Here is a 24,189-nt window from a genome sequence, read left to right on the forward strand (position 1 = left end):
CAGGCCGGGGCGGGGTAGGCAGGGGAGATGTTGCCGGGCAGGGCAGGCTGGGGCAGGGCGGGGCAGGCAGGGGAGATGTTGCCGGGCGGGGCAGGCTGGGGCGGGGCGGGGCAGGCTGGGGCGGGGCAGGCAGGGGAGATGTTGCCGGGCGGGGCAGGCCGGGGTGGGGCGGGGCAGGCTGGGAAGATGCTGCCGGGCGGGGCAGGCTGGGGAGGGGCGGGGCAGGCAGGGGAGATGTTGCCGGGCGGGGCAGGCAGGGGAGATGCTGCTGGGCGGGGCAGGGCAGGCTGGGGAGGGGCGGGGCAGGCCGGGGCGGGGCAGGCTGGGGAGATGCTGCCGGGCGGGGCAGGCCGGGGCGGGGCGGGGCAGGCAGGGGAGATGTTGCCGGGCGGGGCAGGCCGGGGCGGGGCGGGGCAGGCAGGGGAGATGTTGCCGGGCGGGGCAGGCCGGGGCGGGGCAGGCTGGGGAGATGCTGCCGGGCGGGGCAGGCCGGGGCGGGGCGGGGCAGGCAGGGGAGATGTTGCCGGGTGGGGCAGGCCGGGGCGGGGCAGCCTGGGGAGATGCTGCCGGGCGGGGCAGGCCGGGGCGGGGCAGGCAGGGGAGATGTTGCCGGGCAGGGCAGGCTGGGGCAGGGCGGGGCAGGCAGGGGAGATGTTGCCGGGCGGGGCAGGCTGGGGCGGGGCGGGGCAGGCTGGGGCGGGGCAGGCAGGGGAGATGCTGCTGGGCGGGGCAGGGCAGGCTGGGGAGGGGCGGGGCAGGCAGGGGAGATGTTGCCGGGCGGGGCAGGCCGGGGTGGGGCGGGGCAGGCTGGGGCGGGGCAGGCTGGGGCGGGGCGGGGCAGGCTGGGGCGGGGCAGGCCGGGGCGGGGCGGGGCAGGCAGGGGAGATGTTGCCGGGCGGGGCAGGCTGGGGCGGGGCGGGGCAGGCTGGGGCGGGGCAGGCTGGGGCGGGGCGGGGCAGGCTGGGGCGGGGCAGGCCGGGGCGGGGCGGGGCAGGCAGGGGAGATGTTGCCGGGCGGGGCAGGCCGGGGCGGGGCGGGGCAGGCAGGGGAGATGTTGCCGGGCGGGGCAGGCCGGGGCGGGGCAGGCTGGGGAGATGCTGCCGGGCGGGGCAGGCCGGGGCGGGGCGGGGCAGGCAGGGGAGATGTTGCCGGGTGGGGCAGGCCGGGGCGGGGCAGCCTGGGGAGATGCTGCCGGGCGGGGCAGGCCGGGGCGGGGCAGGCAGGGGAGATGTTGCCGGGCAGGGCAGGCTGGGGCAGGGCGGGGCAGGCAGGGGAGATGTTGCCGGGCGGGGCAGGCTGGGGCGGGGCGGGGCAGGCTGGGGCGGGGCAGGCAGGGGAGATGCTGCTGGGCGGGGCAGGGCAGGCTGGGGAGGGGCGGGGCAGGCAGGGGAGATGTTGCCGGGCGGGGCAGGCCGGGGTGGGGCGGGGCAGGCTGGGAAGATGCTGCCGGGCGGGGCAGGCTGGGGAGGGGCGGGGCAGGCAGGGGAGATGTTGCCGGGCGGGGCAGGCAGGGGAGATGCTGCTGGGCGGGGCAGGGCAGGCTGGGGAGGGGCGGGGCAGGCAGGGGAGATGTTGCCGGGCGGGGCAGGCCGGGGAGGGGCGGGGCAGGCCGGGGCGGGGCAGGCTGGGGAGATGCTGCCGGGCGGGGCAGGCCGGGGCGGGGCGGGGCAGGCAGGGGAGATGTTGCCGGGCGGGGCAGGCCGGGCGGGGCGGGGCAGGCAGGGGAGATGTTGCCGGGCGGGGCAGGCCGGGGCGGGGCAGGCAGGGGAGATGTTGCCGGGCGGGGCAGGCCGGGGCGGGGCAGGCTGGGGAGATGCTGCCGGGCGGGGCAGGCCGGGGCGGGGCGGGGCAGGCAGGGGAGATGTTGCCGGGTGGGGCAGGCCGGGGCGGGGCAGGCTGGGGAGATGCTGCCGGGCGGGGCAGGCCGGGGCGGGGCAGGCTGGGGAGATGCTGCCGGGCGGGGCAGGCCGGGGCGGGGCAGGCAGGGGAGATGTTGCCGGGCGGGGCAGGCAGGGGAGATGCTGCTGGGCAGGGCAGGGCAGGCTGGGGAGGGGCGGGGCAGGCAGGGGAGATGTTGCCGGGCGGGGCAGGCCGGGGAGGGGCGGGGCAGGCCAGGGCGGGGCAGGCTGGGGAGATGCTGCCGGGCGGGGCGGGGCGGGGCAGGCAGGGGAGATGTTGCCGGGCGGGGCAGGCCGGGGCGGGGCGGGGCAGGCTGGGGAGATGCTGCCGGGCGGGGCAGGCCGGGGCGGGGCAGGCTGGGGAGATGCTGCCGGGCGGGGCAGGCCGGGGCGGGGCAGGCTGGGGAGATGCTGCCGGGCGGGGCAGGCCGGGGCGGGGCAGCCTGGGGAGATGCTGCCGGGCGGGGCAGGGCGGGGCGGGGCAGGCAGGGGAGATGTTGCCGGGCGGGGCAGGCCGGGGCGGGGCGGGGCAGGCTGGGGAGATGCTGCCGGGCGGGGCAGGCCGGGGCGGGGCAGGCTGGGGAGATGCTGCCGGGCGGGGCAGGCCGGGGAGCGGCCCACGGGAGGAAGCGCCGGGCCTGCTCAGGGCTGGCTGAGCGTGCGGAGCTGGCCGCTCGCTCTGCCGGGTTCTCAGCGCCTGGACTCGGCGCAGGCAGCCGGGGCTCTCGGTGCGGCTCTGCCCCCCTCGGAGCAGCTCGCACACGGGGGAATTTCCCCTCCCTCCGAGCCGCAGGAAACCGTCTGAGTCCAAGCTCAGAGCTGAGCGTCACGGCGCCTAGCCCAGACCTCGGCCCCGCACCCGTGGCGAGAGGGGCCCTGTGTCCAGGGGCTGGGGGCTCCCCGCAAGGCGGGCGGGGCCGTGGCGCAGTGCGCGTGGCCCGGGCGTGCTGCGTATGCGGGAAGGGCGCGGAGGGGGGAGCAGCTGGCCGCAGGGGAGGTGCCGCGTCCCGGTGTCTGCGCCGCACAGCTGCCCGCGTCCCTCCCCTCGCGACCAGCGTCCAGCGACACGCAGTGATCGCCTCGGCGGGCAGCTGGAGAGACGGGCGGCGACGGGCCAGGCCGGTTTCCCTGGCGCTGCCCGCCTGCAGCAGGGCGGGCCAGGCTCCCGGCGCCGGCGCTGCAGGGACCCAGAGAGACTCCCGGCTCAGCTGCCTGCCTCCCTCCCAGATCCTGTACAACAGCCAGAGCGTGGAGGTGGACGGCCACTCGATGAAGAAGCTCATCAGCGACCTGCAGCCGGACACGGAGTATTCCTTCGTGCTCATGAACCGGGGCAGCAGCGCGGGGGGGCTGCAGCACCGGGTCTCCATCCACACGGCTCCCGACGTCCTGCCGAGCAAACCCCTCGCCACAGCCAGATACATGCGGGAGGGAAAGTTCACCCTCGCCCTCCCCAGAGTGCCGAGCGCCGCGCCCGTCAGGTAGGCGGCGCCTCTGCCCCCGCTCAGGCGAACTCGGGGGGCGGCTGCAGGCCGGTTTCCCTTCGCCCGGCAGCCCGTGCTCGCTGGCGTGCTCCTAGCTCTGGGCTGGCCCTGCGCCCCGGGAAAGCCGGCCAGGGGCCGAGCCGGGCCTCCCTGTCCTGCTCACGGCCGCTGCTGAGTACACGTCTGCCCAGCAGCTCGCGGGAGCCTCCTTCGTCGCCGCTGTCCTGGTGCTGAAAGCCGATTCCCCAGGCGTCCTTGCCCGGCGCCGGCGCCGGCTCCCGCCCAGAGCACCGCTGGGCGTCTCCGCTAGCACAGCCGCAGCCCCACCTCCGTGCAGACAGGGGCCGCAGTGATTTGGGGACAGGGCTTGGCGGGAGGCGTCTGGGAGGTGTTTCTCCTTCGGCCCCCTGCCAAGGAGAGGCCCGATGCCACCTGACCCTGCTGCCCCCCAGGTGGTACTACATCGTGGTGGTGCCAGCAGATCCGAGCAGCCACGCGGCCAGGTGGCGGACGCCGGACGAGATGGAGCTGGACCAGGTAGGAGTCAATGGCACCTCCCAATGTCAGGCTTCACCTGCGGCCTGGGCCTGGGGGCGCAGAGCTTGGCTGGCGTGAGACAAGGGGACAGCCAGCCCTGCCGGGGGGCCCGGAGCTCACGCCCCTCGCACTCAGCCTGCCCAAGGCTTCCGTCCCTAAGAGCGCTCGCTGCCTCCGGGGCGGCCCCCTGCCCCCGCACGCCCCGCTGGACAGGCAGAGCCCTGGGAGTCCTTGCGGCAGCAGGTGGAGGTCGGGGCGGATCTCGCCTTCCCCTGCAGCCGGCGTTGGCTCCGTGCTCTGCTGCCTGCCCGGGGGAGGCCCAGCCGGCACGTTGTTGCCCGTAGCCACCTGGTTCCAGCGCAGAGCCCAGGACGCGCCCGCCTCCCGCGCCGCAGCAGGGCCGAACCCGCACTCCGCAGAGCCCCGGGGGCCCTGCTCTGCCCCCACCCCTAGATGCAGCCGGCGTGTCAGCCCTGGCAGCCCCCACCCGGCATGGCTGCCCCGGAGCCGCGTGGCCCAGCGCCAGGCCCCGAGCAGTGGGCGGCCCGGCTGGGGAGGGGTGGAGTGACCCGAGCGCTCTGCCCTCAGTTGCTGGAGGCCATCGGGCAGGGCCGGCGCCAGCGGCGCCAGGCCGACAGGCTGAAGCCCTACGTGGCCGCCCAAGTGGACGTGTTGCCAGAGACCTTCACCCTGGGCGACGAGAAGACCTACCAGGGCTTCTACAACAGGCCGCTGGCGGAGGGCCTGAGCTACCGCTGCTTCGTGCTGGCGTCGCTGGAGGACGGCGAGACGGTGAGGGCTGCTGGCCAGGCAGCGTGGGCAGGGCCAAGCGGAGCAGCTGGCGGCGGAGAGGAGGTGTCCGTGGGACCGGCAGGCGTTTGAGGGGTGGCTGCGGGAGGCCTGGGCTGCGACGTGCGGCTAGGAGCCCCGGCGCTGCCCGGGAGACCCGCTGGGGCCACAGGGGGCTCTTCTTGCTGGCGACCCTGACGCAGGAGGGGCCGAGTCCTGCGCCCTGCCCAGAGCTCTGCCTGGCTCAGCAGGCCCCGCACACCCGGGGCGTGGCCTGGGGCTGTCCGCTGGCATTTCCAAGGGCGACCGGCCCGGGCTCCTGCGCGTCGGGGTGCAGGCCCCACACGGCTCCGCCATCGCCTGCAGGGCTGGAGTCGGCTCGCTCCCCTGGCAGGGCCCAGCCGCGCCGCCCCCGCGCTCGTGTACCCGCCGCGGAGCTGCCCCTCGGCGCCCAGGTCTCCCTGCCCCCGGGGGGCCACACAGCCTGGGGCGGGGAGGAGAAGAGGCTGAGGGACTCCAGGGGGCCGGGGGGCAGGATCCCCGCTGACAGCAGCGCTGCAGGCTGCGGAGACGCCCAACGAGAGCCCCCAGCCCGGGGCGTGGCGCGTAGCCGGCCTGCGCGCTGCTCTGCGCCTGGGCCAGCGGGACAGATCACGGGGCACTTCCCCGAGGCTCCGCGCTCGCTTAGCCCACCGCCCCGGCGCTGCACCCGAGTCTGAGCTGTGACCCTGCTGCAGGCCCTGGCGAGAGCCGCGGGCACCTCCTCTGCGGCCGGCACGGCTCTAGTTCCCGGCCCAGCGGCACGTCCCTGGGCCAGCTCCAGCTCTCCCTGCAGGCTCAGGGGCTTGTGTGGCGCAGTATTAACCCCCACGACCCTCGCAGCCGCAGGAGCTAGGGCCTGACAGGCCTGCGGCCGGCTCCGTGAGATGCCAGGCACAGGAGTTCTCAGCGGCCCTGCCTCTCCGAAGCTGTGCGAGGGGGTTTCTCTGCTTCACTGCCCCTAGAGCCCCGTCCTGGGGAGATGTTATCACCCGCCTAGCGCCCGGCTCCTGGCCGGTCCATTCCCGCACCGAGGGAGCTCAGCTGTCCGGCTCAACGTGGATTGCGCCATTCCGGGGGGAGGCACGTTCCACGTGTGCTGTGTTGTGGCTCGCTGACGCGATGCCCTGGGATGGGAGCAGCTTCCTGCCCCTCAGGGCTGTTTGCTCGTCTCCTGGGAACGCTAGACAGGGGCCGGGGCCGGTCTCTCCCCGGCACGCTGGGCAGGGGCAGGGGCCGGTCTCTCCTCGGTGCACTGGGCATGGGTAGGGGCCGGTCTCTCCCGGGCGCGCTGGGCAGGGGCAGGGGCCGGTCTCTCCTCGGTGCACTGGGCATGGGTAGGGGCCGGTCTCTCCCGGGCGCGCTGGGCAGGGGCAGGGGAAGGGGCAGGGGCCGGTCTCTCCCAGGCGCGCTGGGCAGGGGCAGGGGAAGGGGCAGGGGTCGGTCTCTCCCGGGCGTGCTGGGCAGGGGCAGGGGCCGGTCTCTCCCAGGTGCGCTGGGCAGGGGCAGGGGAAGGGGCAGGGGTCGGTCTTTCCCGGGCGTGCTGGGCAGGGGCAGGGGCCGGTCTCTCCCAGGCGCGCTGGGCGGGGGCCGGTCTCTCCCAGGCGCGCTGGGCGGGGGCCGGTCTCTCCCGGGCGCGCTGGGCAGGGGCAGGGGCCGGTCTCTCCCGGGCGCGCTGGGCATGGGCAGGGGCTGGTCTCTCCCGGGCGCGCTGGGCAGGGGCAGGGGCCGGTCTTTCCCGGGAGCGCTGGGCAGGGGCCGGTCTCTCCCGGGCGCGCTGGGCAGGGGCCGGTCTCTCCCGGGCGTGCTGGGCAGGGGCCGGTCTCTCCCGGGCGCGCTGGGCAGGGGCCGGTCTCTCCCGGGCGTGCTGGGCAGGGGCCGGTCTCTCCCGGGCGCGCTGGGCAGGGGCCGGTCTCTCCCGGGCGCGCTGGGCAGGGGCAGGGGCCGGTCTCTCCCGGGCGCGCTGGGCAGGGGCAGGGGCCGGTCTCTCCCGGGCGCGCTGGGCAGGGGCAGGGGCCGGTCTTTCCCGGGCGCGCTGGGCAGGGGCCGGTCTCTCCCGGGCGCGCTGGGCAGGGGCCGGTCTCTCCCGGGCGCGCTGGGCAGGGGCCGGTCTCTCCCGGGCGCGCTGGGCAGGGGCAGGGGCAGGGGCAGGGGCCGGTCTCTCCCGGGCGCGCTGGGCAGGGGCCGGTCTCTCCCGGGCGCGCTGGGCAGGGGCCGGTCTTTCCCGGGCGCGCTGGGCAGGGGCCGGTCTCTCCCGGGCGCGCTGGGCAGGGGCCGGTCTCTCCCGGGCGCGCTGGGCAGGGGCAGGGGCCGGTCTCTCCCGGGCGCGCTGGGCAGGGGCCAGGACCGGTCTCTCCTGGACGGGCCGGGGGCCGGTTCCTGCCCCTGAGGGCTGCCTGCTCGTCTCCCCTGGGCTCTGCAGAAGCGCTACGCGGCCAGCCCGTACTCGGACGAGATCGTGATGGAAGTGTCTGCAGCGAAGCAGCAGGACGAGCCCGAGATGCTGTGGGTGATGGGCCCGGTGCTGGCCGTGATTCTCATCATCATCATCGTCATCGCTATCCTGCTCTTCAAGAGGTGAGAAGCCGCCGGCTCCCGGCCCAGCTGGTGGGCACCGGGGCCTCCCTGCCTCTGTCAGAGCGTGCCTGCCACGGCCCCCCGGCGCAGGCAGCCGTCCCCCCACGAGCGGCCCCCGGGGCGTGGCCGGGAGGCGGGCGCTGGGGCAGGGCCGCGCAGTCCGTGGTGCCGGGCTCAGCAGTCCCCTCGCCCTCGGGAGCTGTGCAGGGGAGGCCGCCTGGTTCCTCTCAGTGGCCCGCGGGGGAGCCTGCCTGCTGCCGGCTGAGCCCAGACAGAAAAGCTGCTGCTGCATGTGGTGGGCGTCCCTGGCTCCCCGTGCTCCCTGCTGCCAGAGTCCGAGCGCGTCGGCTGGTTTGCGGCGTGTCTAGCGCGTGGGCCCCCGAGCGGCTGCTGGCGGGCGCTGGCTGGGGCGGGCGCGGGTGCTGGGGCGGGCGCTGGCTGGGGCAGGCGCTGGCTGGGGCGGGCGCGGGTGCTGGGGCGGGCACTGGCTGGGGCGGGCGCTCGCTGACACCCCTTTCTTCTCTTCCCACCCTGCTCTGGACCTAGCAAACAAGAAAGGTAGGAACCCGCCGTCTCTTCTCTTCCCCTCCGGCTCTTCTGCTTGCCCCGGGGTCCCTCCAGCCTGGCGCCCTCCGGCTCTGGGGCTGCGCCTGCGCGGGGTTCTGGGGTTTCTGCCCTCCCAGAGGAACTGCGCTGCCAGCTGGGAACGAGGTGCCATCCTCTGCCCCGGGCCCCCTGCCCTCCCCTTGCCCCCGTGTGCCGCTGGCTGGGGCCACGGCGTCCACATGGGACGGTGTCGCCTGCGCTGCCGGGCGTAGTGCTGGCCTGGGGCTCCCCGGCGCTGCGTGCCATGGATTCTGGGCGAAATGACTGTCCTTGTGCCCAGGGCCTCCTGCCCCTCCTCCCGCGCCGAGGCGGGCCGCGTGCTCCCGGCTTCGCGCTCGCACTGTCTCCCTGGAGCTCGGCGTCCCACACGCAGCCGCGCCGAATCCAACTGTGGGCAGGCAGCCCTCGTCCCAGTGTCCCCTGGGAGCCGAGCACTTGGGCAGCCACTGGGGAGAGAGTCCAGTGCCACCTGGGTGATGAGCAGAGCGCCCCGGCTGGGTTGTGGTTCTGCTGGTGGTGCACGTCCACACGTGCCTTGGCGCACATACAATTATTCTGCACATGGATGGCAAAGATTAGAGGGCACACTGCTCCTTCCCCACAGAGACTGCAAGAGGTGGGGGCTCAGCCCGGTAGCGTGGGACGCATCGCCCCATGGCGAGACAGCGCCCCGCTGACGCCTGCTGACATTGGCCTGGGTACTGGGGACAGCAGGCCGGTCTCCTGCAGAAGGCGGCAGGTCTCGTAGTCAGCAGGGCAGCTCCCCGGGATCCTCTCTTGTCCAGGCTCCCAGCAGTACCTGCCGGCTCCGCGGAGGCAGCTGGGCGGCTCTGGGCAGAGATTGGCCCCTTTCCATGCAGCCCAGCGCCATCCACAGGTCTCGCCGTCGGGGGCCGGGCAGGGGCCGTCGGAGGCCGGGCAGGGGCCGTCGGGGGCCGGGCAGGGGCCGTCGGAGGCCGGGCAGGGGCCGTCGGGAGCCGGGCAGGGGCCGTCGGAGGCCGGGTAGGGGCCGTCGGGAGCCGGGCAGGGGCCGCCGGAGGCCGGGCAGGGGCTATTGGGGGCCGGGCAGGGGCCGTCGGGGGCCGGGTAGGGGCCGTCGGGGGCCGGGCAGGGGCCGTCGGAGGCCGGGCAGGGGCCGTCGGGGGCCGGGCAGGGGCCGTCGGGGGCCGGGCAGGGGCTGTCGGGGGCCGGGTAGGGGCCGCCGGGGGCCGGGCAGGGGCTATTGGGGGCCGGGCAGGGGCCGTCGGGGGCCGGGTAGGGGCCGTCGGGGGCCGGGCAGGGGCCGTCGGGAGCCGGGCAGGGGCCGTCGGGGGCCGGGCAGGGGCCGTCGGGGGCCGGGCAGGGGCTATTGGGGGCCGGGCAGGGGCCGTCGGAGGCCGGGTAGGGGCCGTCGGAGGCCGGGCAGGGGCCGTCGGAGGCCGGGTAGGGGCCGTCGGGAGCCGGGTAGGGGCCGTCGGAGGCCGGGCAGGGGCCGTCGGGAGCCGGGTAGGGGCCGTCGGAGGCCGGGCAGGGGCCGTCGGAGGCCGGGTAGGGGCCGTCGGGAGCCGGGCAGGGGCCGTCGGAGGCCGGGCAGGGGCCGTCGGGAGCCGGGTAGGGGCCGTCGGAGGCCGGGCAGGGGCCGTCGGGGGCCGGGCAGGGGCCGTCGGGAGCCGGGCAGGGGCCGGGCAGGGGCCGTCGGGAGCCGGGTAGGGGCCGTCGGGGGCCGGGCAGGGGCCGTCGGGGGCCGGGCAGGGGCTGTCGGGGGCCGGGCAGGGGCCGTCGGGAGCCGGGCAGGGGCTGCCGGGGGCCGGGCAGGGGCTATTGGGGGCCGGGCAGGGGCCGTCGGGGGCCGGGTAGGGGCCGTCGGGAGCCGGGCAGGGGCCGCCGGAGGCCGGGCAGGGGCCGTCGGGGGCCGGGCAGGGGCCGTAGGAGGCCGGGCAGGGGCCGTCGGGGGCCGGGTAGGGGCTATTGGGGGCCGGGCAGGGGCCGTCGGGAGCCGGGCAGGGGCCGGGCAGGGGCCGTCGGGGGCCGGGCAGGGGCCGTCGGGGGCCGGGCAGGGGCCGTCGGGAGCCGGGTAGGGGCCGTCGGGGGCCGGGCAGGGGCCGTCGGGAGCCGGGCAGGGGCCGTCGGGGGCCGGGCAGGGGCCGTCGGGGGCCGGGCAGGGGCCGTCGGGAGCCGGGCAGGGGCCGTCGGGAGCCGGGTAGGGGCCGTCGGGGGCCGGGCAGGGGCCGTCGGGGGCCGGGCAGGGGCCGTCGGGGGCCGGGCAGGGGCCGTAGGAGGCCGGGCAGGGGCCGTCGGGGGCCGGGTAGGGGCTATTGGGGGCCGGGCAGGGGCCGTCGGGAGCCGGGCAGGGGCCGGGCAGGGGCCGTCGGGGGCCGGGCAGGGGCCGTCGGGAGCCGGGCAGGGGCCGTCGGAGGCCGGGCAGGGGCCGTCGGGGGCCGGGCAGGGGCCGTCGGGGGCCGGGCAGGGGCCGTCGGGAGCCGGGTAGGGGCCGTCGGGGGCCGGGCAGGGGCTATTGGGGGCCGGGCAGGGGCCGTCGGGGGCCGGGCAGGGGCCGTCGGGGGCCGGGCAGGGGCCGTCAGGAGCCGGGCAGGGGCCGTCGGGGGCCGGGCAGGGGCCGTCGGGGGCCGGGCAGGGGCCGTCGGAGGCCGGGCAGGGGCCGTCGGGAGCGGGGTAGGGGCCGTCGGGGGCCGGGCAGGGGCCGTCGGGGGCCGGGTAGGGGCCGTCGGGAGCCGGGCAGGGGCCGTCAGGGGCCGGGCAGGGGCCGTTGGAGGCCGGGCAGGGGCCGGGCAGGGGCCGTCGGAGGCCGGGCAGGGGCCGTCGGGGGCCGGGCAGGGGCCGTCGGAGGCCGGGCAGGGGCCGTCGGAGGCCGGGCAGGGGCCGTTGGAGGCCGGGCAGGGGCCGTCGGGGGCCGGGCAGGGGCCGTCGGGAGCCGGGCAGGGGCCGTTGGAGGCCGGGCAGGGGCCGTCGGGAGCCGGGCAGGGGCCGTCGGAGGCCGGGCAGGGGCCGTCGGGAGCCGGGCAGGGGCCGTTGGAGGCCGGGCAGGGGCCGTCGGGAGCCGGGCAGGGGCCGTCGGAGGCCGGGCAGGGGCCGTCGGGAGCCGGGCAGGGGCCGTCGGGAGCCGGGCAGGGGCCGTTGGAGGCTGGGTAGCCGGGCAGAGCTGTCCTCCCATGGGTGCAGTCAGCCATTCAAGACGCCCGCAAGGGGCCCGCTGCCACACACCGCGGAGCCCTTACACCGTGACGCGGGGCTTCTCCTCGTTTCCGTTCTCTCTACTGGGCGAAGGGCCAGTATCCTTCCGCTCCAGGAAGTAGTTCCTAGGGAAAGTAAGCAGCAAGGGGGTTTTGCTTCCTCTTCCTTGCTCCTGCGAATGCCTGTCCGGAGCACTCGTGGGCCAGGCCCCTGCTGCCCCCCCTGCCCTGTGCCTGAGGCCAGCGACACGTCCAGGGCCCCTCGGAGCCGGGTGTCCTGCCCGGCCTCCCACAGTGAGAGCCCAGCGCCTGCCCCGCCCCACGCGGCCTGTGGGCTGCAGCGGGCCCGGCAGGGGTTGCTCCTCCATGGTTTGGCTTTCAGGGGGCCAGGATGGGAAGGGGCGGATTTACCCCTCGCTGCGTTCAGCCCCCGGCCTGTGGGGCCTGCGTGTCCTCGCTCACGTGTGGCTCTTCCTTCCCTAGGAAAAGAGCCAACTCCCCCTCGTCCAAGGACGAGCACTCCATCGGCCTCAAGGACTCCCTGCTGGCCCACTCCTCCGACCCCGTCGAGATGAGGCGCCTCAATTACCAGACCCCAGGTAGGGTGCTGGCTGCTGCCCCCGTGCGGCCTGCGGTTCGGCAGCGCCCGTCGCCCTCAGGCCCGCGGCTGCTCTGCGGAGCCCCTGGAGCTGGCACGCCGCTCCCCAGCCATGTCGCAGGCCTGCAGGGCCTGGTGCGTCAGACCTGCCGGGGCTCGGGCTGGAGGCCTGAGGATTTTCCGCTCGGAGCTGCTGGGGGCCGTTGGTTGGCCTGGCCTGGCCTGGCCGATGAGGCTCAGTCTGGCTAACGGGAAGGGAGCGTGCGGCCTGCCGCAGGGCCCAGCCTGCACTGAGCTCCCGGAAGTGCCTCGAGGACGCCCCTGCCGCTCTGCTCGTGAGCCGGGAGCTGCTGCCAGGCCCCGCTGGAGAGCAAGGCACGTCGGGCCTGCCCTGGCCTGGGACCGGAGCAGGTGTATCAGGCAGTGCCGAGAAACCTGCCGCTGCTGCTTCGTAGCCCACGAGTCTCTGAAAGCGCCGGGTCTGCCGTGAGCCTGATGCGCTCTCTAGAAGGCTGCTGCTTCAAGTCTAATCATAAGCTGGGTGAACTGGAGTGTCGTGTGTCACAGGAGCTGTTGCTGTAATAGGCTCTGGGTGGGAGCGTCCCTGCTGCTGGCTCGGGGTACGTCCCGACGACAGGCTGTTGTCCATAGAGCCTTTGTCAACAGATACTGTCGACAAAGCATCTGGACGCCAGCCAGGTCTGTAGGCAAAGCAGCCGTGCTGTTGACATGGCAGTGTGGACGCAAAGGGCCGCGTGTGTGCGATAACGCCTCCTGGCGACAGAACTCTGTGGACAAAGGGCAGAATGAGCTTTCCCGCCGGCGACAACGCTGCTGAGTTCTGGCCACGTTACGTCCACAGAACTCGGCGGCAGTGTAGACGCAGGGATAGTTTTGTCGGCAAAAGGCCACTTTTATCAACAAAACCCTGTAGCCTAGACACACCCTGGGTGGAAGCGTTCTCGTTGCTGCTGGCTCGGGGCCGGAGGGTTCTCATAGCTGCTGGCTCCAGGCCGGAGGGTTCTCGTAGCTGCTGGCTCGGGGCCGGAGGCTTCTCGTAGCTGCTGGCTCGGGGCCGGAGGGTTCTCGTTGCTGCTGGCTCCGGGCCGGAGGGTTCTCGTTGCTGCTGGCTCGGGGCCGGAGGGTTCTCATAGCTGCTGGCTCCAGGCCGGAGGGTTCTCGTAGCTGCTGGCTCGGGGCCGGAGGCTTCTCGTAGCTGCTGGCTCGGGGCCGGAGGGTTCTCGTTGCTGCTGGCTCCGGGCCGGAGGGTTCTCGTTGCTGCTGGCTCGGGGCCGGAGGGTTCTCATAGCTGCTGGCTCCAGGCCGGAGGGTTCTCGTAGCTGCTGGCTCGGGGCCGGAGGCTTCTCGTAGCTGCTGGCTCGGGGCCGGAGGGTTCTCATTGCTGCTGGCTCCGGGCCGGAGGGTTCTCGTTGCTGCTGGCTCGGGGCCGGAGGGTTCTCATAGCTGCTGGCTCCAGGCCGGAGGCTTCTCGTAGCTGCTGGCTCGGGGCCGGAGGGTTCTCGTAGCTGCTGGCTCGGGGCCGGAGGGTTCTCGTTGCTGCTGGCTCCGGGCCGGAGGGTTCTCATAGCTGCTGGCTCGGGGCCGGAGGGTTCTCGTTGCTGCTGGCTCCGGGCCGGAGGGTTCTCGTAGCTGCTGGCTCCGGGCCGGAGGGTTCTCGTTGCTGCTGGTCCGGGCCGGAGGGTTCTCGTTGCTGCTGGCTCGGGGCCGGAGGGTTCTCGTAGCTGCTGGCTCGGGGCCGGAGGGTTCTCGTTGCTGCTTGCTCGGGGACGGAGCGTTCTCGTTGCTGCTGGCTCCGGGCCGGAGGGTTCTCGTTGCTGCTGGCTCGGGGCAGGAGGGTTCTCGTAGCTGCTGGCTCGGGGCCGGAGGGTTCTCGTAGCTGCTGGCTCCGGGCCGGAGGGTTCTCGTTGCTGCTGGTCCGGGCCGGAGGGTTCTCGTTGCTGCTGGCTCCGGGCCGGAGGGTTCTCGTTGCTGCTGGCTCGGGGCCGGAGGGTTCTTGTAGCTGCTGGCTCGGGGCCGGAGGGTTCTCGTTGCTGCTGGCTCAGGGACGGAGGGTTCTCGTAGCTGCTGGCTCGGGGCCGGAGGGTTCTCGTTGCTGCTGGTCCGGGCCGGAGGGTTCTCGTTGCTGCTGGCTCCGGGCCGGAGGGTTCTCGTAGCTGCTAGCTCGGGGACGGAGGGTTCTCGTAGCTGCTGGCTCGGGGCCGGAGGGTTCTCGTAGCTGCTGGCTCGGGGCCGGAGGGTTCTCGTTGCTGCTTGCTCGGGGACGGAGCGTTCTCGTTGCTGCTGGCTCGGGGCCGGAGGGTTCTCGTTGCTGCTGGCTCCGGGCCGGAGGGTTCTCGTTGCTGCTGGCTCGGGGCCGGAGGGTTCTCGTAGCTGCTGGCTCGGGGCCGGAGGGTTCTCGTAGCTGCTGGCTCCGGGCCGGAGGGTTCTCGTTGCTGCTGGTCCGGGCCGGAGGGTTCTCGTTGCTGCTGGCTCGGGGCCGGAGGGTTCTCGTAGCTGCTGGCTCGGGGCCGGAGGGTTCTCGTTGCTGCTTGCTCGGGGACGGAGCGTTCTCGTTGCTGCTGGCTCGGGGCCGGAGGGTTCTCGTTGCTGCTGGCTCCGGGCCGGAGGGTTCTCGTTGCTGCTGGCTCGGGGCTGGAGGGTTCTCGTAGCTGCTGGCTCGGGGCCGGAGGGTTCTCGTAGCTGCTGGCTCCGGGCCGGAGGGTTCTCGTTGCTGCTGGTCCGGGCCGGAGGGTTCTCGTTGCTGCTGGCTCGGGGCCGGAGGGTTCTCGTTGCTGCTGGCTCGGGGCCGGAGGGTTCTCGTAGCTGCTGGCTCGGGGCCGGAGGGTTCTCGTAGCTGCTGGCTCCGGGCCGGAGGGTTCTCGTTGCTGCTGGTCCGGGCCGGAGGGTTCTCGTTGCTGCTGGCTCGGGGCCGGAGGGTTCTCGTTGCTGTTGGCTCCGGGCCGGAGGGTTCTCGTTGCTGTTGGCTCGGGGCTGGAGGGTTCTCGTAGCTGCTGGCTCGGGGACGTAGCTGCTGGCTCGGGGCCGGAGGGTTCTCGTAGCTGCTGGCTCGGGGCCGGAGGGTTCTCGTTGCTGCTGGCTCCGGGCCGGAGGGTTCTCGTTGCTGCTGGCTCCGGGCCGGAGGGTTCTCGTTGCTGCTGGCTCCGGGCCGGAGGGTTCTCGTTGCTGCTGGCTCCGGGCCGGAGGGTTCTCGTTGCTGCTGGCTCGGGGACGTAGCTGCTGGCTCGGGGCCGGAGGGTTCTCGTAGCTGCTGGCTCGGGGCCGGAGGGTTCTCGTTGCTGCTGGCTCGGGGCCGGAGGGTTCTCGTTGCTGCTGGCTCGGGGACGTAGCTGCTGGCTCGGGGCCGGAGGGTTCTCGTTGCTGCTGGCTCAGGGACGGAGGGTTCTCGTTGCTGCTGGCTCCGGGCCGGAGGGTTCTCGTTGCTGCTGGCTCGGGGACGTAGCTGCTGGCTCGGGGCCGGAGGGTTCTCGTAGCTGCTGGCTCGGGGCCGGAGGGTTCTCGTTGCTGCTGGCTCCGGGCCGGAGGGTTCTCGTTGCTGCTGGCTCCGGGCCGGAGGGTTCTCGTTGCTGCTGCGTTCAGTTCAGCCCTGCATCCCGGCTTCGCTGCTCCCTGGGCCGAGCCGTCAGCACACCTTGTTCTCGTTGCTGCTGCGGAGCAGTGCAGCGGGGGGCAGGGCCGGGGCCGGCGACAGGCAGGGTGTAGCCGGCCAGGCGCGTGGCCCAGATTGGGTGGGAGAGGGCGGTGAGTGCGCTGCCGCGCACAGTGGGAAATCAGGCAGCGCCTCTGCGGCAAGATGGGTTTTCGCTGGCCGAGCCCTCGGGGCCAGGCTTTGCCAGCACGGGCCTGGAGGCAGGTCGGATGCAGCCGCAGGGCAAACAGCTCCGGAGGCGACAGCCGCTTGTGTCCTGGGCACACGCTGGTGTCCGGGCAACAGCTCCCTGCCCTGCGAGCAGCAGCCGGGGGTCGGTCGGGGATTTGTGTAGGGCCCTGGATGGGTTCGCAGGCCCTGCCCTGGGCTCGCCCAAGGTCAGACGTGCTTCTGCCACAGGCTGCAGAAAGGGGCAGCGCTGGCCAAGGAGGGGGCCAGCCAGCCCGCGCCTCCCACCCCGCAGCAGCAGGGCACCCGGGGGGTAAGCGCCCTCGTGGGACAGCTGGAGGGGACACCCAGCCCGGCTCTCCAGCCACGGCTCTGTCCCCGCAGCTGCCCCACCCAGCGCACCGGCCCTGTGGTCCCGCTGGCTAGAAGCAGGCGAGTGCGCTCACGAAGGGGGCGTTGACGGGCTCTGAGCTGAGTGGGTGCAAACGGCGCCTGCGCCCCCAGATCAGCCGCGTGCTGGGCGGGACCGGACAGGCTGGCTGGCAGAGGCCGGGGAGCCTCGCCCAGCGCGTCGCCCGTCTGCCTGGGCACTGAGTATCCCGCCCTGGCACCGCAAGGGGCCGCCCCAGAGCCGGGCTCTCACGGGGTGTTGGCCGCGGCGCGGCTGCCGAGGGGAGAGCGAGGTGTCAGGGGGCCCCTTTGCCTGGGCCTGGCTGCAGCCCTGACCCTGCCGTGTTCTCCGGCGCCAGGAAGCGTCTCCCCCTGCTCGGCCTCCGGGCCGGCACGGGGCCCGCGGCGGGGAGGGGAGGGGAGGGGTGGGCCTGTGTCGTTCGATGCCCCACGCGGAGCGGCTTGCACCCCGCGGCAGTGCAGTGCGCCGGGTGGGGCTCAGAGCCTCCCCGCTGCTCCGGCATGGGCCCGGCCTCGCTTTCCTGCTGCCAGCTCCGCCCCTCCCCCGCGCCCCGTCCTGCCGCGCTGGCTAACGGCTTCTCTGTTCTGCCCCGTTTGTCTCTCTGCAGGTGCCAGTGGCCTCAGTTGCCCGAGTGTCTCAAGTTAGTTCTCACGCCGCCTGTGCTGAGTCTTTGCTTCTCTCCCCTCTGGTCTCTGTCGTTCTGTCCCGGCGCCCTCGGCGGCCTCCCTCCCTCACGGCAGAGAGTGGCCGAGTCTCACTTGCTGGCGTGATTCCTGGGCCCAGCCAGCAGCTCAGCGGGGGCTGCCGGGCGCCGGGCCTCGAGCTCCCAGGAGGCCTCCCGGCCGACGGCGAACAGCCGCAGCGCGGAGCCGGGGAGCTGTCTGGGGCCACGGGCGACAGCCGTTCCCTGAGGCCAAGCGCACGGGCTCTCCTGGGCCCAGAGGTTGAACACACTCCCTCCGCGGGGAGCTCCCGGGGGACACGCCGAGGGCAGGGGCGCCAGTCAGGGCCTGCCTGCTCACAGAGCTAGTCCGCAATGGCTCCCCACCCGCGGGGACACGGCCCAGCTCAGCACCCCACCGGCCCGGCACCGCTGTGCCTCATACCGGGTCCACCACAGATAGCGTCAGTGTCTGTGCTCGCTGGGCGGGGCGGGGCCCGAGTACAGGCGCCCGGGGAGCGGGGGGAGCCTCAGTGTGTGTGCTCGCTGGGCGGGGCGGGGGCCGAGTACAGGCGCCCGGGGAGCAGGGGGGGAGTGTGTCCGCTCACAGGGCAGGGCGGGGCCAGAGTACAGGCGCCCGGGGAGCGGGGGGAGCGTCAGTGTCTGTGCTTGCTGGGCGGGGCCGGGGCCGAGTACAGGCGCCCACGGGAGCAGGGGGGAGCGTCAGTGTGTGTGCTCGCGGGGCGGGGGGGCCAGTACAGGCGCCCGGGGAGCAGCGGGGAGCGTCAGTGTCTGTGCTCGCTGGGCGGGGGCCGAGTACAGGCGCCCGAGGAGCGGGGGGAGTGTCAGTGTCTGTGCTCGCAGGGCGGGGCGGGGCCCGAGTACAAGCGCCCGGGGAGCGGGGGGAGCGTCAGTGTGTGTGCTCGGAAGCGGGGTGGGGGCCGAGTACAGGCGCCCGGGGAGCAGGGGGTAGCATCAGTGTCTGTGCTCGTTGGGCGGGGCGGGGGCCGAGTACAGGCGCCCGGGGAGCAGGGGGTAGCGTCAGTGTCTGTGCTCGCTGGGCGGGGCCGGGGCCGAGTACAGGCGCCCACGGGAGCAGGGGGGAGCGTCAGTGTGTGTGCTCGCGGGGCGGGGGGGCGAGTACAGGCGCCCGGGGAGCAGCGGGGAGCGTCAGTGTCTGTGCTCGCTGGGCGGGGGCCGAGTACAGGCGCCCGGGGAGCGGGGGGAGCGTCAGTGTGTGTGCTCGGAAGCGGGGTGGGGGCCGAGTACAGGCGCCCAGGGAGCAGGGGGTAGCGTCAGTGTCTGTGCTCGTTGGGCGGGGCGGGGGCCGAGTACAGGCGCCCGGGGAGCAGGGGGTAGCGTCAGTGTCTGTGCTCGCTGGGCGGGGCCGGGGCCGAGTACAGGCGCCCACGGGAGCAGGGGGGAGCGTCAGTGTGTGTGCTCGCGGGGCGGGGGCCGAGTACAGGCGCCCGGGGAGCAGCGGGGAGCGTCAGTGTCTGTGCTCGCTGGGCGGGGGCCGAGTACAGGCGCCCGGGGAGCGGGGGGAGCGTCAGTGTCTGTGCTCGCAGGGCGGGGCGGGGCCCGAGTACAGGCGCCCGGAGAGCGGGGGGAGCGTCAGTGTGTGTGCTCGCAGGGCGGGGCGGGGGCCGAGTACAGGCGCCCGGGGAGCAGGGGGGAGCGTCAGTGTCTGTGCTCGCTGGGCGGGGCGGGGGCCGAGTACAGGCGCCCACGGGAGCAGGGGGGAGCGTCAGTGTCTGTGCTCGCTGGGCGGGGGCCGAGTACAGGCGCCCGCGGGAGCAGGGGGGAGCGTCAGTGTGTGTGCTCGCGGGGCGGGGGGGCCAGTACAGGCGCCCGAGGAGCGGGGGGAGTGTCAGTGTCTGTGCTCGCAGGGCGGGGCGGGGCCCGAGTACAAGCGCCCGGGGAGCGGGGGGAGCGTCAGTGTGTGTGCTCGGAAGCGGGGTGGGGGCCGAGTACAGGCGCCCGGGGAGCAGGGGGTAGCGTCAGTGTCTGTGCTCGTTGGGCGGGGCGGGGGCCGAGTACAGGCGCCCGGGGAGCAGGGGGTAGCGTCAGTGTCTGTGCTCGCTGGGCGGGGCCGGGGCCGAGTACAGGCGCCCACGGGAGCAGGGGGGAGCGTCAGTGTGTGTGCTCGCGGGGCGGGGGGGCGAGTACAGGCGCCCGGGGAGCAGCGGGGAGCGTCAGTGTCTGTGCTCGCTGGGCGGGGGCCGAGTACAGGCGCCCGGGGAGCGGGGGGAGCGTCAGTGTGTGTGCTCGGAAGCGGGGTGGGGGCCGAGTACAGGCGCCCGGGGAGCAGGGGGTAGCGTTAGTGTCTGTGCTCGTTGGGCGGGGCGGGGGCCGAGTACAGGCGCCCGGGGAGCAGGGGGTAGCGTCAGTGTGTGTGCTCGCGGGGCGGGGGCCGAGTACAGGCGCCCGGGGAGCAGCGGGGAGCGTCAGTGTCTGTGCTCGCTGGGCGGGGGCCGAGTACAGGCGCCCGGGGAGCGGGGGGAGCGTCAGTGTCTGTGCTCGCAGGGCGGGGCGGGGCCCGAGTACAGGCGCCCGGAGAGCGGGGGGAGCGTCAGTGTGTGTGCTCGCAGGGCGGGGCGGGGGCCGAGTACAGGCGCCCGGGGAGCAGGGGGTAGCGTCAGTGTCTGTGCTCGTTGGGCGGGGCGGGGGCCGAGTACAGGCGACCGGGGAGCGGGGGGAGCGTCAGTGTCTGTGCTTGCTGGGCGGGGCCGGGGCCGAGTACAGGCGCCCACGGGAGCAGGGGGGAGCGTCAGTGTGTGTGCTCGCGGGGCGGGGGGGCCAGTACAGGCGCCCGGGGAGCAGCGGGGAGCGTCAGTGTCTGTGCTCGCTGGGCGGGGGCCGAGTACAGGCGCCCGAGGAGCGGGGGGAGTGTCAGTGTCTGTGCTCGCAGGGCGGGGCGGGGCCCGAGTACAAGCGCCCGGGGAGCGGGGGGAGCGTCAGTGTGTGTGCTCGGAAGCGGGGTGGGGGCCGAGTACAGGCGCCCGGGGAGCAGGGGGTAGCGTCAGTGTCTGTGCTCGTTGGGCGGGGCGGGGGCCGAGTACAGGCGCCCGGGGAGCAGGGGGTAGCGTCAGTGTCTGTGCTCGCTGGGCGGGGCCGGGGCCGAGTACAGGCGCCCACGGGAGCAGGGGGGAGCGTCAGTGTGTGTGCTCGCGGGGCGGGGGGGCGAGTACAGGCGCCCGGGGAGCAGCGGGGAGCGTCAGTGTCTGTGCTCGCTGGGCGGGGGCCGAGTACAGGCGCCCGGGGAGCGGGGGGAGCGTCAGTGTGTGTGCTCGGAAGCGGGGTGGGGGCCGAGTACAGGCGCCCGGGGAGCAGGGGGTAGCGTTAGTGTCTGTGCTCGTTGGGCGGGGCGGGGGCCGAGTACAGGCGCCCGGGGAGCAGGGGGTAGCGTCAGTGTCTGTGCTCGCTGGGCGGGGCCGGGGCCGAGTACAGGCGCCCACGGGAGCAGGGGGGAGCGTCAGTGTGTGTGCTCGCGGGGCGGGGGCCGAGTACAGGCGCCCGGGGAGCAGCGGGGAGCGTCAGTGTCTGTGCTCGCTGGGCGGGGGCCGAGTACAGGCGCCCGGGGAGCGGGGGGAGCGTCAGTGTCTGTGCTCGCAGGGCGGGGCGGGGCCCGAGTACAGGCGCCCGGAGAGCGGGGGGAGCGTCAGTGTGTGTGCTCGCAGGGCGGGGCGGGGGCCGAGTACAGGCGCCCGGGGAGCAGGGGGTAGCGTCAGTGTCTGTGCTCGTTGGGCGGGGCGGGGGCCGAGTACAGGCGACCGGGGAGCAGGGGGTAGCGTCAGTGTCTGTGCTCGTTGGGCGGGGCGGGGGCCGAGTACAGGCGACCGGGGAGCAGGGGGTAGCGTCAGTGTCTGTGCTCGCTGGGCGGGGCCGAGTACAGGCGCCCACGGGAGCAGGGGGGAGCGTCAGTGTGTGTGCTCGCGGGGCGGGGGCCGAGTACAGGCGCCTGGGGAGCAGGGGGGGGGCGTCAGTGTCTGTGCTCGCAGGGCGGGGCGGGGGCCGAGTACAGGCGCCCACGGGAGCAGGGGGGAGCGTCAGTGTCTGTGCTCGCTGGGCGGGGCGGGGGCCGAGTACAGGCGCCCACGGGAGCAGGGGGGAGCGTCAGTGTCTGTGCTCGCTGGGCGGGGCGGGGGCCGAGTACAGGCGCCTGGGGAGCAGGGGGGAGCGTCAGTGTCTGTGCTCGCTGGGCGGGGCGGGGGCCGAGTACAGGCGCCCACGGGAGCAGGGGGGAGCGTCAGTGTCTGTGCTCGCAGGGCGGGGCGGGGGCCGAGTACAGGCGCCTGGGGAGCAGGGGGGAGCGTCAGTGTCTGTGCTCGCAGGGCGGGGCGGGGGCCGAGTACAGGCGCCTGGGGAGCAGGGGGGAGCGTCAGTGTCTGTGCTCGCGGGGCGGGGCGGGGGCCGAGTACAGGCGCCCACGGGAGCAGGGGGGAGCGTCAGTGTCTGTGCTCGCGGGGCGGGGCGGGGGCCGAGTACAGGCGCCCACGGGAGCAGGGGGGAGCGTCAGTGTCTGTGCTCGCGGGGCGGGGCGGGGGCCGAGTACAGGCGCCCACGGGAGCAGGGGGGAGCGTCAGTATCTGTGCTCGCTGGGCGGGGCGGGGGCCGAGTACAGGCGCCCGGGGAGCAGGGGGGAGCGTCAGTGTCTGTGCTCGCAGGGCGGGGCGGGGGCCGAGTACAGGCGCCCGCGGGAGCAGGGGGGAGCGTCAGTGTCTGTGCTCGCAGGGCGGGGCGGGGGCCGAGTACAGGCGCCCACGGGAGCAGGGGGGAGCGTCAGTGTCTGTGCTCGCAGGGCGGGGCGGGGGCCGAGTACAGGCGCCCGCGGGAGCAGGGGGGAGCGTCAGTGTCTGTGCTCGCAGGGCGGGGCGGGGGCCGAGTACAGGCGCCCACGGGAGCAGGGGGGAGCGTCAGTGTCTGTGCTCGCAGGGCGGGGCGGGGGCCGAGTACAGGCGCCCACGGGAGCAGGGGGGTGAGCGTCAGTGTCTGTGCTCGCAGGGCGGGGGCGGGGGCCGAGTACAGGCGCCCACGGGAGCAGGGGGGAGCGTCAGTGTCTGTGCTCGCAGGGCGGGGCGGGGCCGAGTACAGGCGCCCACGGGAGCAGGGGGGAGCGTCAGTGTCTGTGCTCGCAGGGCGGGGCGGGGGCCGAGTACAGGCGCCCGCGGGAGCAGGGGGGAGCGTCAGTGTCTGTGCTCGCAGGGCGGGGCGGGGGCCGAGTACAGGCGCCCGCGGGAGCAGGGGGGAGCGTCAGTGTCTGTGCTCGCAGGGCGGGGCGGGGGCCGAGTACAGGCGCCCGCGGGAGCAGGGGGGAGCGTCAGTGTCTGTGCTCGCTGGGCGGGGCGGGGGCCGAGTACAGGCGCCCGCGGGAGCAGGGGGGAGCGTCAGTGTCTGTGCTCGCTGGGCGGGGCGGGGGCCGAGTACAGGCGCCCGCGGGAGCAGGGGGGAGCGTCAGTGTCTGTGCTCGCAGGGCGGGGCGGGGGCCGAGTACAGGCGCCCGCGGGAGCAGGGGGGAGCGTCAGTGTCTGTGCTCGCAGGGCGGGGCGGGGGCCGAGTACAGGCGCCCGCGGGAGCAGGGGGGAGCGTCAGTGTCTGTGCTCGCTGGGCGGGGCGGGGGCCGAGTACAGGCGCCCGGGGAGCAGAGGGGAGCGTCAGTGTCTGTGCTCGCTGGGCGGGGCGGGGGCCGAGTACAGGCGCCTGGGGAGCAGGGGGGAGCGTCAGTGTCTGTGCTCGCTGGGCGGGGCGGGGGCCGAGTACAGGCGCTCGGGGAGCAGGGGGGAGCGTCAGTGTCTGTGCTCGCTGGGCGGGGGCGGGGGCCGAGTACAGGCGCCCGCGGAGCAGGGGGGAGCGTCAGTGTCTGTGCTCGCTGGGCGGGGCGGGGGCCGAGTACAGGCGCCCACGGGAGCAGGGGGGAGCGTCAGTGTCTGTGCTCGCTGGGCGGGGCGGGGGCCGAGTACAGGCGCCCGCGGGAGCAGGGGGTAGCGTCAGTGTCTGTGCTCGCAGGGCGGGGCGGGGGCCGAGTACAGGCGCCCGCGGGAGCAGGGGGGAGCGTCAGTGTCTGTGCTCGCAGGGCGGGCGGGGGCCGAGTACAGGCGCCCGCGGGAGCAGGGGGTAGCGTCAGTGTCTGTGCTCGCAGGGCGGGGCGGGGGCCGAGTACAGGCGCCTGGGAGCAGGGGGAGCGTCAGTGTCTGTGCTCGCTGGGCGGGGCGGGGGCCGAGTACAGGCGCTCGGGGAGCAGGGGGGAGCGTCAGTGTCTGTGCTCGCTGGGCGGGGCGGGGGCCGAGTACAGGCGCCTGGGGAGCAGGGGGGAGCGTCAGTGTCTGTGCTCGCTGGGCGGGGCGGGGGCCGAGTACAGGCGCCCGCGGGAGCAGGGGGGAGCGTCAGTGTCTGTGCTCGCTGGGCGGGGCGGGGGCCGAGTACAGGCGCCCGCGGGAGCAGGGGGGAGCGTCAGTGTCTGTGCTCGCTGGGCGGGGCGGGGGCCGAGTACAGGCGCCCGCGGGAGCAGGGGGGAGCGTCAGTGTCTGTGCTCGCTGGGCGGGGCGGGGGCCGAGTACAGGCGCCCGCGGGAGCAGGGGGAGCTGGGAATGGCCCCCCGGGGCAGCACTAAGGGCTTTGCAGCCCACAGCCCGGTCTGGGTTGGGGGTCTCTGTCTCCCTGGCAGGGGCCTGCCGGAGCCTTGTCGGCCTCCCTGGGCGGTGGTTGTGTCCGGCGCTGTGCAGAGCAGGGGGCACATGTGGGTGCTGCTGTGGGGCCCCGTTCCAGGCAGGATGCCCCCCAGGTCCCGTGGAGCGCCAGTGCTCCCGGCCTGCTGCAGCGTGGCCTGCCAGCGCTCTGGGACTCCTGCCCCCCCCCGGTGGCTGCAGCCTGGCCGGGGGGGTCTCCGGCCTGTGTCAAGCGCTGGGGAGCGCCCCAGGGCCCAGCTTTGCAGAGGGGGCTCCCCCTGCAGGTGTGAGATGGGGGGGGCCCGGGGCCAGGAATCTGCCAGCCCACATGGCTGGGTAAATAGCAGCTGGGGCGCGTGCGAGGACTGGCCAGGCAGGGGCTCTCAGCCCCTCTGGGTGCCCCGTGGTCCGGGGGGTGAGGAGCCTGCCCCCCCAGTGACTCAGTGTGTTCAACCTCGGGCCGAGGGGAGCCCGGCTGAGCTGTTAGCGGGTGGCACTGGCCTGTGCCCACAGCCCCGCCGCGCAGCATGTTCACTAGCCATGCCCATCCCGCACCGCCGTGTCCCCGCGCGCCGCATGCCGCGTGCCCATCCCGCCGCGCCACCATGCTCACGTGTCCCTGCGGCCGCGCACACGCCCCTTGGTGGCTGGCGTGGCGCCGGCCGGGGCCAGAGACGTGACTCCCGCCTCCTGCAAGGTATGCGCGACCACCCGCCCATCCCCGTGACGGATCTCGCCGACAACATCGACCGGCTGAAGGCCAACGACGGGCTGAGGTTCTCCCAGGAGTACGAGGTGAGCGGCCACAGGAGGGGCAGGACACTCAGCACAGGGCTTAGGGCTCCCCAGGCACCTGCCCCCCACTCCCCCCCCTCTCGCCTGGGAGCCAGGCACCCGCCCCCCACTGCCCCCTCTCGC

The 24,189-nt window shown here is 75.1% G+C and overlaps 1 protein-coding gene across 1 annotated transcript in view; it reads left to right on the plus strand.

Moving 5' to 3' along the window:
• LOC102455999 (receptor-type tyrosine-protein phosphatase F-like) overlaps positions 1 to 24,183 on the plus strand; it is a gene marked incomplete at its 3' end in the record, with an annotated part of 547,172 nt that extends 522,989 nt beyond the window's left edge. Inside the window, exons 18-24 of the mRNA XM_075917250.1 lie at positions 3,126 to 3,379; positions 3,835 to 3,919; positions 4,508 to 4,711; positions 7,170 to 7,324; positions 11,584 to 11,699; positions 16,553 to 16,585; positions 23,969 to 24,183. Coding sequence (XP_075773365.1) covers positions 3,126 to 3,379; positions 3,835 to 3,919; positions 4,508 to 4,711; positions 7,170 to 7,324; positions 11,584 to 11,699; positions 16,553 to 16,585; positions 23,969 to 24,183 — 1,062 coding nt within the window. The remainder of the gene's footprint in view (positions 1 to 3,125; positions 3,380 to 3,834; positions 3,920 to 4,507; positions 4,712 to 7,169; positions 7,325 to 11,583; positions 11,700 to 16,552; positions 16,586 to 23,968) is intronic.
• Between the last annotated feature and the right edge of the window lie 6 nt (positions 24,184 to 24,189).

The sequence above is a fragment of the Pelodiscus sinensis genome, unplaced genomic scaffold (genome assembly GCF_049634645.1).
Source record: "Pelodiscus sinensis isolate JC-2024 unplaced genomic scaffold, ASM4963464v1 ctg74, whole genome shotgun sequence".
NCBI lineage: Eukaryota > Metazoa > Chordata > Testudines > Trionychidae > Pelodiscus > Pelodiscus sinensis.